This window comes from Furipterus horrens, unplaced genomic scaffold, assembly GCF_987537825.1.
Source record: "Furipterus horrens unplaced genomic scaffold, mFurHor1.1.pri manual_scaffold_8, whole genome shotgun sequence".
NCBI lineage: Eukaryota > Metazoa > Chordata > Mammalia > Chiroptera > Furipteridae > Furipterus > Furipterus horrens.
The window spans coordinates 95,127,008-95,143,973 of NW_028327178.1; the positions used below are offsets into that span (position 1 = coordinate 95,127,008).

General features: G+C 37.3%; 1 protein-coding gene and 1 pseudogene across 4 annotated transcripts in view; both read left to right on the forward strand.

Moving 5' to 3' along the window:
- The window catches only part of RALGAPB (Ral GTPase activating protein non-catalytic subunit beta), a 79,695-nt gene that overhangs the window by 36,492 nt on the left and 26,237 nt on the right, over positions 1-16,966 (forward strand). For 2 of the 4 annotated variants that reach the window (XM_090286395.1, XM_090286397.1), the window contains 8 exons: positions 309-476; positions 1,204-1,318; positions 1,709-1,856; positions 3,038-3,102; positions 4,299-4,428; positions 6,163-6,296; positions 10,971-11,153; positions 12,055-12,206. In XM_090286395.1, the coding sequence (XP_090142521.1) occupies positions 309-476; positions 1,204-1,318; positions 1,709-1,856; positions 3,038-3,102; positions 4,299-4,428; positions 6,163-6,296; positions 10,971-11,153; positions 12,055-12,206 (1,095 nt within the window). The remainder of the gene's footprint in view (positions 1-308; positions 477-1,203; positions 1,319-1,708; positions 1,857-3,037; positions 3,103-4,298; positions 4,429-6,162; positions 6,297-10,970; positions 11,154-12,054; positions 12,207-16,966) is intronic. The other 2 variants (XM_090286396.1, XM_090286398.1) reach the window with 1 other exon arrangement.
- LOC150003559 (small ribosomal subunit protein uS3 pseudogene) lies at positions 8,635-9,347 on the forward strand (annotated as a pseudogene).

A 16,966-nucleotide genomic window follows, 5' to 3' on the forward strand; every position in this document is an offset into this window, starting at 1 on the left:
ATAATTACTGCAGTCATTTGCCTTGTTTTGTTTTGGGTGCTTCATTTGTAGGCATCTATAAATTTGAGTTGCAAGGCTTAAAACTTCAAGAAGGTATAATAGACATGAATCTATCTTCTTTTCATTAGGAAAGATAATTTGGTTCTTAGTGTATTTGATTCTGAATTGTTTTACCTTCAGTAATACATTTTAAGGTTAGAAGTAATGAAGAGTAGAACTAAACTTTCAGATGAGTATGTAGAAAATATTAATAATTATGGAAACAGTTGACCAGCAGTTTGTTTAAAATTTTTTTCTTGCTTTCCTAGATTTTACATGCTTTTAATTCAAGGGTTGCAGATAAATGATTATGTGTGCCATCCTGTCTTGGCCAGCGTTATTCTAAACTCCCCTCCTTTGTTCTGCTGTGACTTGAAAGGGATTGATGTTGTGGTTCCTTACTTTATTTCAGCTCTTGAAACCATTTTGCCTGACAGGTAAGCTGCCATTCTCTATTAGCATATCACTTGTTGGGTTTGGCCTGGTCTGTTTTGGTGGTTCCTCCCCCATTTCCTAGTTTATCCTGTCCCATTGTCTTTTTAGCCCAAGGGGACTTGGAGCACATTATATGTGTAGAGTATCCACACCCTGAGCTCCTCCAGTTCTGATTGGCCACGAGTGTGTTGAATCTTTTCTGGCCTGTTCTGGAGGGGTAAGAGCAACCTCAGCCTAGAGGACGTAATTTTGTAGAATAGGACTTACATTTAAAATCAATCAGTCAGTCAGTCAATTGGATTCTAGTTTAATTCCATAACAGCAGTTTAACATAGACACGCACACACTATAGAATATAAACTCATGCCTTGGCTGGTGTGGCTGAGTGGACTGGGTGCTGGTCTGCGAACCAAAAGGTCACCAGTTTGATTTCCAGTCAGGGCACATGCCTACGTTGCACTCTAGGTCCCCAGTTGGGGGCGTGTGAGAGACAGCTGACTGATGTTTCTTTCCCCCTCTTTCTCCCTCCCTTCCCCTCTCTCTAAAAATAAATTTAAAAAATATTTTTAAAAAGAATATAAACTCAGTGGGAAGTAGTTACTGCATTCTATATAAAACCAAACCCAGTGTTTGTATTGTGAAAAATAGGCATAATATATATTTGGCAATAGCTAAAAACATACTTTAGTTTGGAAATACTAATAGCTATTTTTTTTTTCTTTTGGGCAGAGAGCTCTCCAAATTCAAAAGCTATGTAAATCCAACAGAATTGAGAAGATCTTCCATTAATATCCTGCTTTCTTTATTGCCCCTCCCTCATCACTTTGGCACAGTCAAATCCGAGGTAATGTTTTATTAAAGTTTTTTATATTCTGTATTCTGTTTTGTGTGCCAATTCAAGTCATTGTCTTTTAAAAATGGAATAGGAGCTTTTAAAAACATTTAAAAATATATTTCAGGTGAATCAACAAAATTGATGTGCTCTAGAAATTTCTTCTGTCAGTCAGCCAGCATACCTGGCCTGCCATTTCAAGTGGCGATAGGCTAGTGACATCTTATCACATATGTTGTTGAGTTAGTGACAGACTTAGCAGTCTAATATGGGTCAGATTGAAAGCCTTGCTTGTTTGACCACTCTATCTGCTCTTTGTCCACTCTATCAGTTCCTACATGTATCAGTTCCTGCTGAGTGTACCACAGCAATTAATGTTAAATATTATTTGTTTCTTCATAGGTGGTTCTGGAAGGAAAGTTTAGTAATGATGACAGCTCTTCATATGATAAGCCAGTAACATTTTTGTCCCTGAAGTTGAGACTTGTGAATATACTAATAGGTGCCTTGCAAACGGAAACAGACCCCAACAACACTCAAATGATATTAGGTTTGTGTTTGTACATTTGTTTTATACTTTTTTTTTTTTCTTATAAGTGAAAACCCAGATGTTTTTGACCCCAGGCATGCTGAGGAGGCTGGGGTCAGTATGGCATTTATTCTTGAACAAGTTTAATTGCAGAAATTGGAATACCCTTTCAAAGTAGTCAGATAACAGCAGAAGACAGTGCTGATTGCATGTCATGTTCAGTGTCTTTAGTATTCAGAGAGAAGAAGCCAAAAGAGTAAGGAAGACTTCATAGGGGCAAGTAGAAGTTAAATTGGATATTATAGAGCAGGATTTGAAGAGGCAGAAATGAGGTTAGAATGTTTCCATTCCAGGGGAGGAAATGACAGATAAAGAACTGGTGATGGCAGTAGTGGTTGGAATAGGTGCTCAGGAAGGAGAGTATGTTATGCATTGAGTAGGTAAAACAGACAGGGAAGAGTAAATCCTTTCATTTTGGAAAGGAGTTGAAGCAACAGAGGTTAAATCTTGATATGAGAGAACCTCCAAGTTGTAGTGTTTTAAGTTATTCAAATAATGTATCACTTGAAATTATAAAATTTCTATCCTTGATAGATTAGTTTTTTTTTTTTTTTAGATTTTTTTTAGATTACTTAGTTTTGCTTTATCCTTGTTCTGAAGCATTCTCTTGTACATTCCAAGGAAGAATCAATTGGCACTCTTACCATCAATTGGCAAGGCTGTGTCTTTCCTGTCTTTATCCATTGTGGACAAGAGTGCTTGCCCATTGGGGTGAGAAGCAGTGTGGTAGGCTCACCGTCTTGTTTCTGTTACAGCCTTTCTAGGGCTGTGAGTACTTTGATAATAAATACAAGCTGCCTTTAGAATATGCAGCATGGGCAGGTCCTGAAATTAAGTTATTAATGGTTGGTCTTTCATTCTAATTTTAAAATAGTTGATAATGGTTATGTTTTTATGTAAAGCAAAGTTTGACCTTCAAATTTATTTAAGAAAAATGCGGTTTTAAAACTTTGGGGGCAGATCAGAATTAGGGTATTTTTAAAGAGTATCTTTTCTGATCATTCGACAGATTTATTGGTAATTTTATGGCAATTTTAGGAATACTCAGCTAAAATCATATCTCTGCTATTAATTGAGTTAATTAAGTCATTTTAGTATTTTTGTCATGTATTTAAATAAAATGCATTTTTTTGCTGTTGCAGGAGCAATGTTAAATATTGTTCAAGATTCAGCACTTTTAGAAGCCATTGGTTGCCAAATGGAGATGGTAAGACATATATCACTTGTAATCTGTCAGAGAGAAGCTTCTGGTTTTATGTAATTTTTATTCCAAAATGTCTGTCCTCATGATTTTTAAAGGCATTTGTTTATAAATTCAGCTTATTGATGCAGAAGGTTTTTATTTTAAAATATCAGGTGTTTTGAGGCTTCTTACCTTTTGGTGCCTCATCAAGTATACATCAGGTTCCTTAGAGAGATTGCATGAAAGAAAGTCCAGCTAAACAGTCTTTGTTTCTGGACAGTGTCTGTTTAAAGCTCTTACTTGTGATGTGTTGGTAAACTGACTTGAATAGTCTGGAAAAAGCCCCCTACTGCATAATTTCTTTCATCCCTAGTAGGTCTGGTGCTGGCTGTTAGCAAGCACTAGTTTATTCTTTTTCATCTCATAAGCTCTTTCTAGGTACTCTAGATCAAAGTTTGAAAGTCCCCTAAAGCACCAATGCTGCTAAGTCAAAAAGCTTCCCAGAGACTTTCAGTGCTCCCTGCTTCTGTCTTCAAGATATGTGCTTCCTATACCTGGAGTAGAGGCAGTGGAGTGGAAAAATTAATGGACTATACAGGAGCAGTGGATGTAGGATGGGCGATAACTTATTTTTAAGGAAATTATATTCATGTCCCAGGAGGTGGTTAATAATAATCAACTGATCTGGATTTAATGAATTATATTTATATGGGGAAAAAAATGAGGGAAATCTTTTAACAGATACCTTTGTTAGCTCATATTTATATATGTTAATCTTTATACTAACCATAGTATTTTATTGTGTTTTATGATATAACTGCATTTGAGAATTACTGTTTTATTTGTGTTTCGTTTTAAGATTGCATTCCTGTTCTGAAGTTTTGCTTAGGAGTCACTAGGTTTTTTCTTTAAGGACCCAGAGTCCATTAGCTAGTGAAGATGGAAAAGGTCCTTGGCTGGCCCTTTGTAAACAGCAGCTAAGAAGACCCCAGAATGGGTACCTGTAATCATCTGACCCTTCATAACCCTTCAGTAAATAGTGTCATGCAAAAACACTACAGAAGTTTTTATCCTTTGTCAATTTTTATCTGTGTGTCAGTTTGTGCTATTTAGTTGGCACATTACATTTTATCAACATGGCTTTTAATGAATGACTTCTATTTATATTAGTAAGCTATGGATATAGCCCTCAAATAGTTGATTCCTTTTTCTTTGACTAGGGTGGTGGAGAAAATAACCTGAAGAGTCATAGCCGCACTAATAGTGGTATTAGTTCAGCAAGTGGTGGAAGCACAGAGCCCACAACTCCTGATAGTGAAAGGCCTGCTCAAGCTCTCCTAAGAGATTATGGTAAGCCATGTTTGTTTTTTTTGAAACCCAGAGTTTATAGATTAACTTCTAATGCCCTGATACACAAGACAGATAAGCAAAACATTTTTAACACTATTTTAATGATTATGATTTTTTAAATGTATTTAAGTATAGTAGAGAGGCTATTAGTGTAAAAGAGAAAATGAAAATAAATCTTATAAGCAACTTTTAGTATTAGATTCTAGGTAGTTTTAGATTTTATAAATGATTATAATGGGTGGTTAGGAAACATTTCTGGATTCTATATCAGGTGCTTGTAATAGAGTCAAATAGGATGTGGACTCTGCCTCATAATCTAATGGCAGAGCCAGCCAGTACATCAGTTACTGCAATGCGGTAGGGATGGGTGGTGGGAAATGCATGAGATGGGAACCCAGAGGAGGGTCTCTGTCTTTGTGCTTAAAACCTATATACGTTACTATATATCTGGTTAGATTTTTCAGTCACCAATTTTAAGTAAGAGTAAGGAAACATTTGCCAGAAAAACATTCTCTTCAATGTTATCCTTTAACTTGGGCAATTAATTACTTTATAGTTCTCTCAGTTTGTGGGTGCCATTATGTTTTTATACACAAATAATAGTGTATTGAATCTGTGAGTGTTAATCCAACTAGATTGGAATGAAATTTAGATCCTTAGATGTGCATTTAATTTTTTAATCATAAGTATCCTTGAGCATGTCAGATACATAAAGTCATTATGTGGCTATTCAACACATTTAAATATTGCATTTATAAAGTTATATAAATTGTTGTCTTACTCGTTATGTTCATGGACTTAAGTATAGTTAGGTGAAAATTTGTTTGTTTTCCATGCTTTCTAAAACACTTGAAGAAATTTTTGCATTATTGTATGTGTTCTAATATAAGTGTTTGAAGTGAATATTGTTTGTTTCAGCATTTTGAACTGGTGTTAGTGAGGTCTGCTTGTACTGTCGTAAAGTATTTTTTACTAAGAAATCCAGATTTGTGTTAGTGTTGCATGAATGTCTCTTTAATGATCATTCCTTTTTCTGTTGTCACTGCCCTCTTTCTGATAGGATCGACAGGTATAATGTCCCTAAAGCTTCCTTTATAAATTCTATTTAATTTGTCCTTATTTATTATAAGCTAAGTAGTCACTACTTTTAAATATAGAATTGGAGACCAAATAAAAACACAGTGACTTGTTTATTTAATTTTTTTAGAAGTATTTAAATAGTCTCAGATAATTAAATGTTAAAATGTGTTTAAAAAGCAATGCATGTGACTTGATGGTTTAACCCCTGAAAATAATTTCAACAGATGCTTTAGGATAATTCCCAGCATCTGAGGAGATTTGAATTCTTTCGTCCATATAAAATTCCAAGGAAATAATTGATAGAATTTCATTGTTTTTGTGAAAATGTAACTCTCTGTGAGTTAATTTAGAAATTTTAAAATTTACATTGTTATAAGAATGATACTGAAATGCCAAATCCCAGTGGATGTCTATACGAGAGTTCCTGAGCTGGGAGCTAGAAGCTGCTGTGGTCCAGTGTGTGTGCCCTGTGCACTGTTGTTCAGTCAGGCTTGGTGCTCAGGCCAGTGGGGCGGGGAGCATAGCACTGTGTGGGTGCCCGTTGTGCTCACTGTGGCTGCTGTGGTCTGTGCCTAGTGGAATGCTGTGCTTCTCGTTACTAATGCTTAGTTGTTTTCCCTCCCTGTGGGATGTGGCATTGGGGTTATATCCTAGCTCTTAATACAGATTCAGCTGCTGGGCTACTGATTCGCAGCATTCATCTCGTCACCCAAAGACTCAACTCCCAGTGGCGGCCGGACATGAGCATATCCCTGGCAGCTCTGGAGCTCCTCTCTGGCCTGGCAAAGGTGAGAAGGACAGTTCTTTAATTTCAGCCCAGCAGCCATGGACGATGGCTGTTTTCTGTATCTCCTGACCCCTTGGTGTGAGTATCACAGTATTGGTTTATACTCAAACATAGTTTATATTCAAAGTGTGCAAAAGTGAACCTCCAAGTGAAATTTTACAAAATGAACTTCCGTTTTTTTGATTTTGTATTTTAAATTTGTAGCATATTTTGTGCCATTATAGGATCATTTAATTTTAATAAACAAATACAGATTTAGTAAAGGAAGCGTGATAATCCTAAAATATGACATTTAGGACTGTCTGTAACTCTCCTACCCTCCATTATCAGAGATAAGTAAAAATTGGCTGTACTCCTAAATTACTTTCACAGCTATTATTCAACTTTGTGGAATCTTAGAGCTGGCTGGCCATTTGCACGTCTCTAAGTATTTTCTTACTGAGGTGAAATTTACATAACAAATTTAACTATTTTAAAGTGAATAATTCAGTGGATGTTTGTACATTTATAATGTTGTGCAACCACCACCACTCTGTCTAGTTTCAAAATATTTTCATCACCCAAAAAGAAAATCATACCCATTAAGCAGCTGCTTTCCAGTCTTCTCTCCCCACAATCCCTGACGATCAACAGTCTGCATTTTGTCTCTATGGATTTACCTATTCTGGACATTTCATATCAATTAAATCATCTACTGTATGGCCTTTTGTGCCTGTCTTCTTTTACATAACATGTTTTTGAGGTTCATTTGTGTTATAAGCTATGTCAGAATTTCATTTCCTTTATGGCTGAATAATATTCCATTGTATTTATATACACCAATTTGTCTACTTATTCATTTGTTGATGCACATTTGAGCTATTGTGAATAGTGCTGCTTTGAACATGTGTCTACCTTCATTTGTCTGAATACCAATTTTTAATTCTGTTGGGTATATACCAGGTAGTTGAATTGCTGGGTTATATGATAATTCTATATTTAACTTTTTGAGCAGCTGCCAAACCATTTCCACAGTGACTGAATTACTTTACATTCCCGGGGTTTCAGTTTTTCCATATCCTCCTTGTCATCTAAGTGTTTCCTCATATGTAAAACAGGCAGGATTAATACCTGGTGTTGTGAGGGTCAAATGAAATTAAATATATAAAGCACTTTGTGAACAAAAAGGTGATATACATACAGAAGATGATACTGGCTGAGATGATAAAGTTCAAGCCCTTGTTTTACAGATGTGGAGATAGGTGAGCAGAGGCTGTGACTTATCACAGTCCTAAGAAACAAAATGGGCTAGAAGTCCCAAGATGGGTCTTTTTGTAAATGTTTTTTAAAATTTTTTATTGATTGATAGATTTGAGAGAGAGAGAGAGATACATCAATTTGTTCCACTTATTTATGAATTCATCGGTTGATTCTTGTATGTGTTCTGACTGTGGATCAAACCTGTAACCTTGATGTATTAGGACAACACTCTGTAACCAACTGGGCTACCTGGCCAGGGCCCCAAGATGTTCTTACCACCACTTAGAGCTTACCTCAAAGATTCTCAGAGATAGGTGTAATGGCCATAGTTTCTTGAGGAGCAGTTAACTGATGCAGAAAATAAGGATAGCCATTCATAAGACTTGCAGGATCATACTGTCTTTGATGGCAAGGTACTGTTTCCTATGATGTTCAGACACTCTCAGTAGTAAGGAATGATTAGCCCTAGGGGGAGTGCTGCTCCAGATCTGTCTAAAAAGTAATAAAGGGTAACACTACCTGATTTGAAGGCTTACCATAAAGCTACAGTAATCAAAACAGTCTGCTATTGGGTTAGGGTTGGGCAAATTGATCACTGGAATAGTACTGGGAGTCCAGAAATAAATGCACATATACATGAACATCTGATTTTTGACAAAGTTGCAATGGTAATTCAAAGGAAAAAGGATAGTCTTATCAACAAACAGTGCTAGAACAATCAGATATTCATACACACACACACACACACACACTCACACTATATAAAAGAACTTTGATTTATGCTTTGCATCATGTACAAAAATCAACTCAAAATGGATTGTAACCCTAAATGCAAAATCCTAAACAGTAAAACTTCTAGAATGAAAGAAAATCTTTATTTATATGAAGATTTGGGTTATATAAAGATTTCTTACACCATAGAAGAACAAACTATTAAATTTGACTTAACCAAAATTAATAAACTACTGTTATTAAAAAAACGGAGAATGAGTTAACAAGTCACAGACTGGGAGAAAATCTTTACAAACTATATCCAGATTATATAAAGAACTGTCCAAACTCAGTAATAGCCTTTCCTTTTGGTGATGCACAGTAACAATATGGTGGTACAAATTTCCAAGAAGAGGAAGTTTGTCGTTGATGGCATTTTCAGAGCTAAACTGGATGAGTTCTTCTCACTCAGAAGCTTGCCGAAGATAGCTTCTCTGGAGTTGAGGTCCAGCTTATATCAACCAGGATAGAAATCATTACTTTGGCCTCCAGGATGCAGAATATTCTTGGTGAGAAGGACCAGCGGAACCAGAAATTGACTGATGTAGTTTAGAGGGTTGGCTTCCCTGAGGGCTGTGTAGAACTTTATGCTGGAAAGGTGGTCACAAGAAGTCTGTGTGCCATTGCACAGACTCTGCATTATAAATTGCCAGGAGGGCTTGCTGTGTGGAGAGCCTGCTGTGGGTTGCTGCAGTTCATCATGGAGAGTGGGGCCAATGGCTACAAGGTCATAGGGTCAGGGAAACGCCAAGGGCAGAGGGCTGGATCCATGAAGTTTGTGTATGGTCTGATGATATACAGTGGGGACCCTGTTAACTATATGAATACATGTGTGCCATGTGCTGCTCAGATAGGGTGTCCTGGGCATCATAGTGGAGATCATGCAGTCCTGGGACTCAAGTGGTAAGATTGACCCTAGGAAGCCCCTTTCTAACCACATGAGCATTGTGGACCCTAAAGATAAAATACTATCTCTGTCTGAGGACATAAGGTTATAAAGCCAGAGTTGCCTGCCATGCTTTAGCCAGTCCCTACTACATAACAGGGTCTTCTTAGTAGCTGGATCTGGATAGTCTGGCTGTTGCTTTGTAAAGATCTTTAATAAAATATTTTAAAAAGGCAAAACAGCCCTGGCCAATGTGGCTTGGTTGGTTGGAGCATTGTCCCATGCACTGAAAAGTTGCGGGTTTGGTTCCTGGTCAGGGCATATACCTACATTGTGGGTTTGGTCCCTGGTTGGGACACATACATAATACCCAGGATCTAGAGCCAACCAGCTGTTATTTCTCACATTGCTGCTTCTCTCTGTCTCTCTGTTTCTGTCTCTGTCTCTCCCCCCCCCTTCCCACCCTCCCTTCCTTCCTTTCCTCCCCTACCTCTCTCTCTAAAACCAATGAATGTACACTCAGGAGAGGATTTTTTTAAAAAAAGACAAAATAATAACAACAAAAATTCTCATTAATACAACAAACAGCCCAATTGAAAAACGGGGAAAAGATTCGAACACTTTACCAAAGAGAACATTCAGATAAAAAATAAATACATGAAAAGATGTTCAATATCACTAGTTATTAGGGAAATGCAATTAAAACCACAGTGAGTTACCACTCCATACTCATTAGGATTGCTAAAATTGGTAAGACTGACCATATCAAATGTTGATGATGATGTGAAGGAACTGCAACTCCCATACACTGTTGAAGGGAATGTTAAATGGAACAACCATTTTAGAAAACAGCTTGGCAGTTCCTTAAGAAGTTAAATATACGTCTCTCATATGACCCAGTCACTCTACTACTAGGAGATAAAGAGAACATATGGCCATACAAAGACTTGTACACTAATGTTGACAGCAACTTTATTTGTAATACCCAGGATCTAGAAACAACCCAAATGTCCATTAATGGGTCACTGAATAAACTGTAATAAAAAGGGATGAACGTTTGATACACAAAAATGTGGATAAATCTCAAAATAATTATGCTGAGTAAAAGAAGCCAACCCCTTTCCCCAAGAGTATGATATTGTTTGATTGTATTTATATAAAACTCTAGAAAATGCAGGTTAACCTATAGTGACAACAAATCAGCAGTAACCTAGGGAAAGGGCAAAGAGGAGTGGGAAGAAGGATTATAAGCTGCATGAGGAGATTTTGGGGGTGATGGATATGTCCACTATCTTGATTGTGGTAATAGCCTACAGGTGTATACTTAGGCCAAAATTTATCAGGTTGTACACTTTAAATATGTGTAGTTTATTGTATGTTAATTACACCTCTGAATAGCTGCGCAGAACTGAGTAGCCCCTAGAGCATCACTGTGGGAGATTGGGTTTAGGGGGCTTAAAAAATGTGTGTATGTTCCATTGCCAGCTATTCTTTTGATCTCTGGCAGTGATCAGTGGGTGCATCCTAAGAGTTTAGGATTTAGGGAATGAAAAAGTATGCTAAAATGAAATATTGTTTTGGGATTTCAAAATGCCATCTGTTTTTATATAGAGTACTGTATTATATACCTCTGAAATATTCTGATTTTCTATATAAGTATTTTAAAAGCAAGATTTCTGGTGGTATATCACATTCTCAGAAAGGCTGGACCTCAGTGCAGGTGCTTTGAAATTGGTGTAATGGTTTCTGACTAACTGTTCCCCATATGAATATGCTCAGGTGAAGGTGATGGTTGATTTAGGAGACCGAAAGCGAGCCATCAGTTCCGTGTGCAGCTACATTGTGTACCAGTGCAGTCGGCCAGCTCCTTTTCACTCCCGGGATCTGCACTCCATGATAGTGGCAGCTTTTCAGTGTCTCTGTGTCTGGCTGACAGAGCATCCTGATATGCTTGATGAAAAGGTTAGTTTACACAGTAAATAGAAACCAGATATATGGTGGGAAAAATGTCTTTTAAAAGATATTACCAAAAAGAAAATATCTAAATTTAAATACTATATTACATACTTTAAACTGAATATACATGTTGTATTTCAGTAGAACACTTGTCCTCTTGAGCACAACTCAAAAACTGTCATGCTTCTCTTTGGCTGCATATTAACCCATTACCAAACGAAGAAGGACAGTTGATAGCCAGGCCGCCAGTCTAGAGCAAGGCTGAGTCGTAAAGGTGTTCGTATCTAAGATTTCATTTCCTATGTGTTTCTCTGCTTTTGTGGAGGCATAGATATCTAGGCTGCTTTCTCTGCCCCTGTTCCATGTACTACTCTTCTTATGGCAGTTACAGTGAATTCACAGTGTAAATAAAAGAGATACCAAGCTTATTGGATATTTATTTAGAGCTTTTTTTATAGTTTAAAAAATAATTCTGTTGATTAAATCTTAGTCATTTTCATAGTGGCTCCTAAAGTTATAATACTAGAAATTGATTAAAACTGTCAGTTAATGATCTTCCCTGTGGATAATCTAACATGCTTTAAACCATCCAGGTTGACTAGATTACTGTTACATCTCTTTCATTTATATGTAGTCCATGGTAATTTTATAGTAACTATGACTAATAAAATTGACTTAAATTTATTACTTATTACCTAACACTCCAAGCACTCAAATTTATTTCTTTAAAGAGAAATTGGGGGTGGGGAAGTATTATATTATTATGAAATTAATTTATACTATTAAAGAAAATGAGAAAGAAACTAGAGCCCACGTCCAAAACATAATCACTATTAACTTTTAATATACTTCCTTGTCTTATAAGATAGGTGTATTATAAAAATTGATCTGCCTTTTCTGCTTCTAGGACTGTCTTAAGGAAGTACTGGAGATTGTGGAATTGGGTATTTCAGGAAGTAAGTCCAAGAGCAGTGAGCAAGAGGTCAAGTACAAAGGAGATAAGGAACCAAACCCGGCTTCTATGAGGGTGAAGGATGCTGCTGAAGCCACCCTAACATGGTATGAAAGTGATTTCACGGGGAATGTGCCTAGAAATTTGTTGGGGTTTGCTGTGATCCTTGTTTTATCTCCTCCCCAGTTTTTCAGCATTAAGTGATGCAACCCCTTTAGAATACTTTTTCTATAGAAATAAACTGGAAAAGATAATGTCTTGGGTTTTTTTGGACAAAAAGAAACCAGCAACTTGGGATTGAGAGTTTAGGTCCTTGTTTTTCTGTGCTGATTGATATTAATTCAAGTTATACCATGTTGGAGTTGGAAAGGATCTGGGAAAGGCATATTCCGCCCCCTGACTTGATTGATAGCTGTATCCAGAGACAGGATCTGTCTGAGTCACACTATCAGGTCTCTTGCTTTCTAGTTCAGTGGTGTCTGTATTGTCTGCTATACCATTTATATTTACATTAAAGGTTAATTCAGCCAAGATTTAGGGACCCCCTCTTATGAACTGGTAATAGGATCATAAAGATAAATCAGATTCACCACCCTCAAAGAGCTTCTTGTTCACTAGGGAAGATAAGATATAGACACAAGTAGCTATCATGTTAGGTGGAAAATAAATGCTTCAAGAGAAAGAGGTACAATTAAAATGTTGGGGAATTGGAAGGAGGAAATGAATACTTCCACATAAGGGAAAATTGAAGTTAGATTCCTAGGGAAAATTACATTGTACCTGACTTTCAGAGGATGAGTAAAATTTGAGCTAGAAGTCAGACTCCAGGTTGGTTAAGCCAGCAAAAGAAGATTCCTGTTTAGCTGTTTTGGTACTGAAGGAATGAAGACAGGTTGGTACGTTGGAAAAAGTAGCAGAAGAAATTGAGTTTGTGTTTGGCGGTAAATGACAGACTAGAAGGAGGGAAGGAAGACATTGTAGGCACATTTATGGACTGCAAGGAAGAGGTGAGTGGAGAGGATTAGGTAGAATCAGTATGTATGGGAAGATGAGTCTTATCACAGGGTCAATGTGGTTGAAAACCCAGAAAAATATAAAAAGGAGGAATGTCAAGTCGGTCTGAGTTGGCTCATCTTGGCCTTAGGCAGGACTGCTTGAAGATTTGTACATAAATCAGCCCTTACCAGGATTTCAGAATCTTTTTGAGTTCAGTGGTCTGTTGATTACTTGGGATATATACAATAAAGTCGGATTTATTTCTGTTTCTCATGGACTTAGGTCATTCAGTAGTTTTAGAAGTGTACTGGCTTTAATGTAGCCCTGCTCACTATGCTAATACTGGCTCCCAGAGATTTTGTGGCTGTTTGGCTAATAGCTAGAAAATCAGACAAATGTGAATGAGTACTAGAAATAATAAAAGTTCAGAGACAAGACCACATGTGGGCTGGGATAGATTTAAAAGCATTACAAAGAGTCCTTGCTGGGTAGATCAGCTGATTAGAGCATCGGCCATATTATGCCAAGATTGCAGGTTCAATCTCTAGTCAAGGCACATGCAAGAAATCAACCGATGAGTACATAAATAAGTGGAACAACAGGTTGATGTTTCTCTCTCTCTCTCTCTCTCTCTCTCTCTCTCTCTCTCTCTCTCTACCCCCCTCTCCCCTTCCCTTTCGACCCCCCTGGCTTTCCTTCCCCTTCCCTCTCTAAAAAGAAAAAAATCAGTAAGTAAATTTTTAAAAGTTTAAATGCATCATAAAGGAAGAGAGCCCTGGGATGCTTCCCCCCTACCTAGCCAGTAGTTATTTAGGTAGCTCATCTGTCTTGTCTGTGCTGGCAACTTTACCAACAGTACCTCCAGTGTCCAGTCTTAAAGGGTGCCTTGAATAGTACTGTCATGATGAAATATGCCCAGACTTTCTGTTCCTTTATAACTTCAGCTTTATGTCAGTATCACTGCTGTTTTCCAGTTATGCAGACACAGAACTTTGGCTTTAAAAAAAAATATGTATGTCATTCCCCTTATGAAGCCAGAGACTGAGTCCAACTGAGAAGATGTTTCCTCCATCTCCTCTAATCTCAGATAGCATCCTGGTCAAGACCCTTCTCACAACTTGCCTTATTTCCCTGTTTTCAGTCTCTTACCCTTCCTGTTCACCTTGCATTCTATTATTGAACTGATTATTCTCAGGCACTATTTTTATTCTGCTGCTTGAGTGATTGAAAACTGAATAGATCTGAGTTTCTTGCCATGTTCTATGAACTCTGTGGTCTGGTTTTCAAGGACCTCCCTATTCTGTCCACTTGAACTCTCTGATCTTTCCCAGCACACCTATTCTGCCATAGTTGGGCCTAGCAAGCCACTTGTGGCTGTAAACTGAGCATTCTCATCCCTGTCTGTGTATTACCTCTGGGTTTCAGGACTTACCTCTTAACCATATTGCCAGTGTTCAGTGCTCACATCAAATCTAGCTACCTCCATGGGACCTTCTTTGGTTATTCTGCTTCTGCATAATGGCTCTTTTCCATATCTGTATGCTCATTCTGTCTGACCCTGCCATGTAGCATGGAATTCTATATTGTCATGATTGTATCTGGTTATGTTTGTTACTTGAGAGTAGTCTTTCCAACCTGGGTGGAGGCCATGTTTCTTCTTCACACCCCTCAGAGTGCCGAGCACACAGTAGATGATTACAGAACGTAGGTGCCTGGTTGGGTTTCCCCCTTACTGTACTAATATAAATTCAGAATTAGGACTCTGGGAGTCATTTCAGCAGCTCCTCTGCTTAAGTCACTTTAAGACATACTTACCATGTCATTAAGCCTCTAATTTTGGGATATCTGATCCCCATGGTTACCCATTTAATTTTAATAGTTAAAAACCTGTTGTTTACATTGAGCTGTGGACTGATGACCTTTAAACTGTAAAATATTATATTTTCATTAAAATGTACTTGGAGACTGCATTAGGTTTTTGATAGCCTATTGATTTGCGTTAATTCAGCTAAATCTTTGAGTCTTTTTCACCTTTCCTCTGTTTTTCTGTCTTTATTTGGGGGTATTTGGATGTAATGTACAGAACTTTACATTTAAACCTGAATTTTTTTTTTTTCATGTAAGGTTTACTTCATTATTTTTAGTCTTTTAAGATTCTTTTGGATTCCAACTTTTATTCTGATATATTAACTCTGCAGCTTCTCTTTTGGTCTACTACAGATACAGTGAGCCTACCCTGTGTGTCCTAATAATGACATTGATAAAAATATTGAATGGAAATAGACTCACAGAGCACATTAGAGGAGACTTCCCTTCAGGCTCATGGCGGTTTTAAAATCTTGTCTACAGGTTTATCATGATACATTTTCAAATACTGACATGTCTTGATTTCAGAGATATTTCTCTGCTTCTCTAGTCTAGTCACCATCAAGAAGAAAAAATGTGGTTAGGCTGGTGAGATTTGATCTTAGTGACCTATTCCCTTGCAAGCAACCTGTTTGATAATGTCAGGATCCTCCATAGAACACAGCAGCTCGCATGGTTCATTCATGTGCTTTGTGATAGTCACCTCTGTCCCGATTTAGAAAACCCAAGGCACCTGTTGCTGTTACTGGTATGTCACTTACTTTTCACAGATCTTTAGCTTGACCCATCAGGGAATTCTGGTCCTTGAAATTCTTAAATAGTCCTCCTCCTGGGAGGAAAACATCTATTGAGCAATGTTGCCTTTCATTATCAGAGATGTTTGGGTTCAAGCATTAGAATTAAAGAGAGAGGGAGAGGCCACTGAGGCTGAGGGTTGTGATGATAGAAGTAGTATTGGGGAATATAGTATTCCCTCACTTACCGCGGGTATTACGTTCTAGACCCGCCCGCGAAGTAGGAACCTTACATTTGTTCTACACTCTTAAACCTACGTAACTTTAACAACATACGTATACAGTACCACAAAATCCTGCGATATAGCGAAAAATCCGTGATAATTAAATATAATATTTTTAAAAATCCCGCGATACAGTGAGGCCACAATAAGTGAACTACATTATAGAGGGACTACTGTATTAGTTTTCCAAATGAGCTGCATGTGAAAGGCCAGGTGATATTAGGACCACAAGATAAAATCTTATGTTTTTATTACAAGATACTTTCTCTCTGTGCTTCAGTTTCTTCATTATAAAATGGGGATAATAGTGGTGTCTATCTCATAGCATTGTTATGATAACTAAATAAAATGTGTAAAGTGCTTAGACCAGTGCCTGGCACATGGTAGGTGCTCTATATAAGTTATTATTTGTTGAATGTAAGCAGAAATCTCTATAAATATAAACATTTCTGAATGTTAAGGCTTGATCAGTTGAATTCCAGTTTCCAAATTAGTTTTTTAAAAATATATTCTCATTTGATAATTATAGCAGTTTTATGAAGTATAACTGAGTGCATCAAGTTCCTTATCTGTAAAATGAGGATAATGTCTATTCTGGTCTCTTAATGATCACTTATCTCTTCAGATCTCTTTTGAGCCTGAGTCATCTGAAAAATTGAGGGGGTTTGGTTCATCCTTTTCTAGGTCTACAATGCTTTACTTAGCATAATTTTGGAAGCTGGAACATAAAAAAATTTTTAATGTATCTTCAGGAGCTTCACGATTTAAAATTGTGGTTAATTAGGTTCGGTGGGTAGCAAACTCTGAGAGAGAAATTTGCTTGCAGGAAATTATTTGAAAGTGCTGTCAGGATCAGCCCCTACGAGGGAGTGAAGGAAGGAAGATTGAGCAAAGGGAAAACTAAACTATGAGGCAGTGGCAACGAAGATCAGTCTGAAGTTGGAGCAAGGGTGCTGGAACTTTTTACCCCTGCATCAGCCATCCATT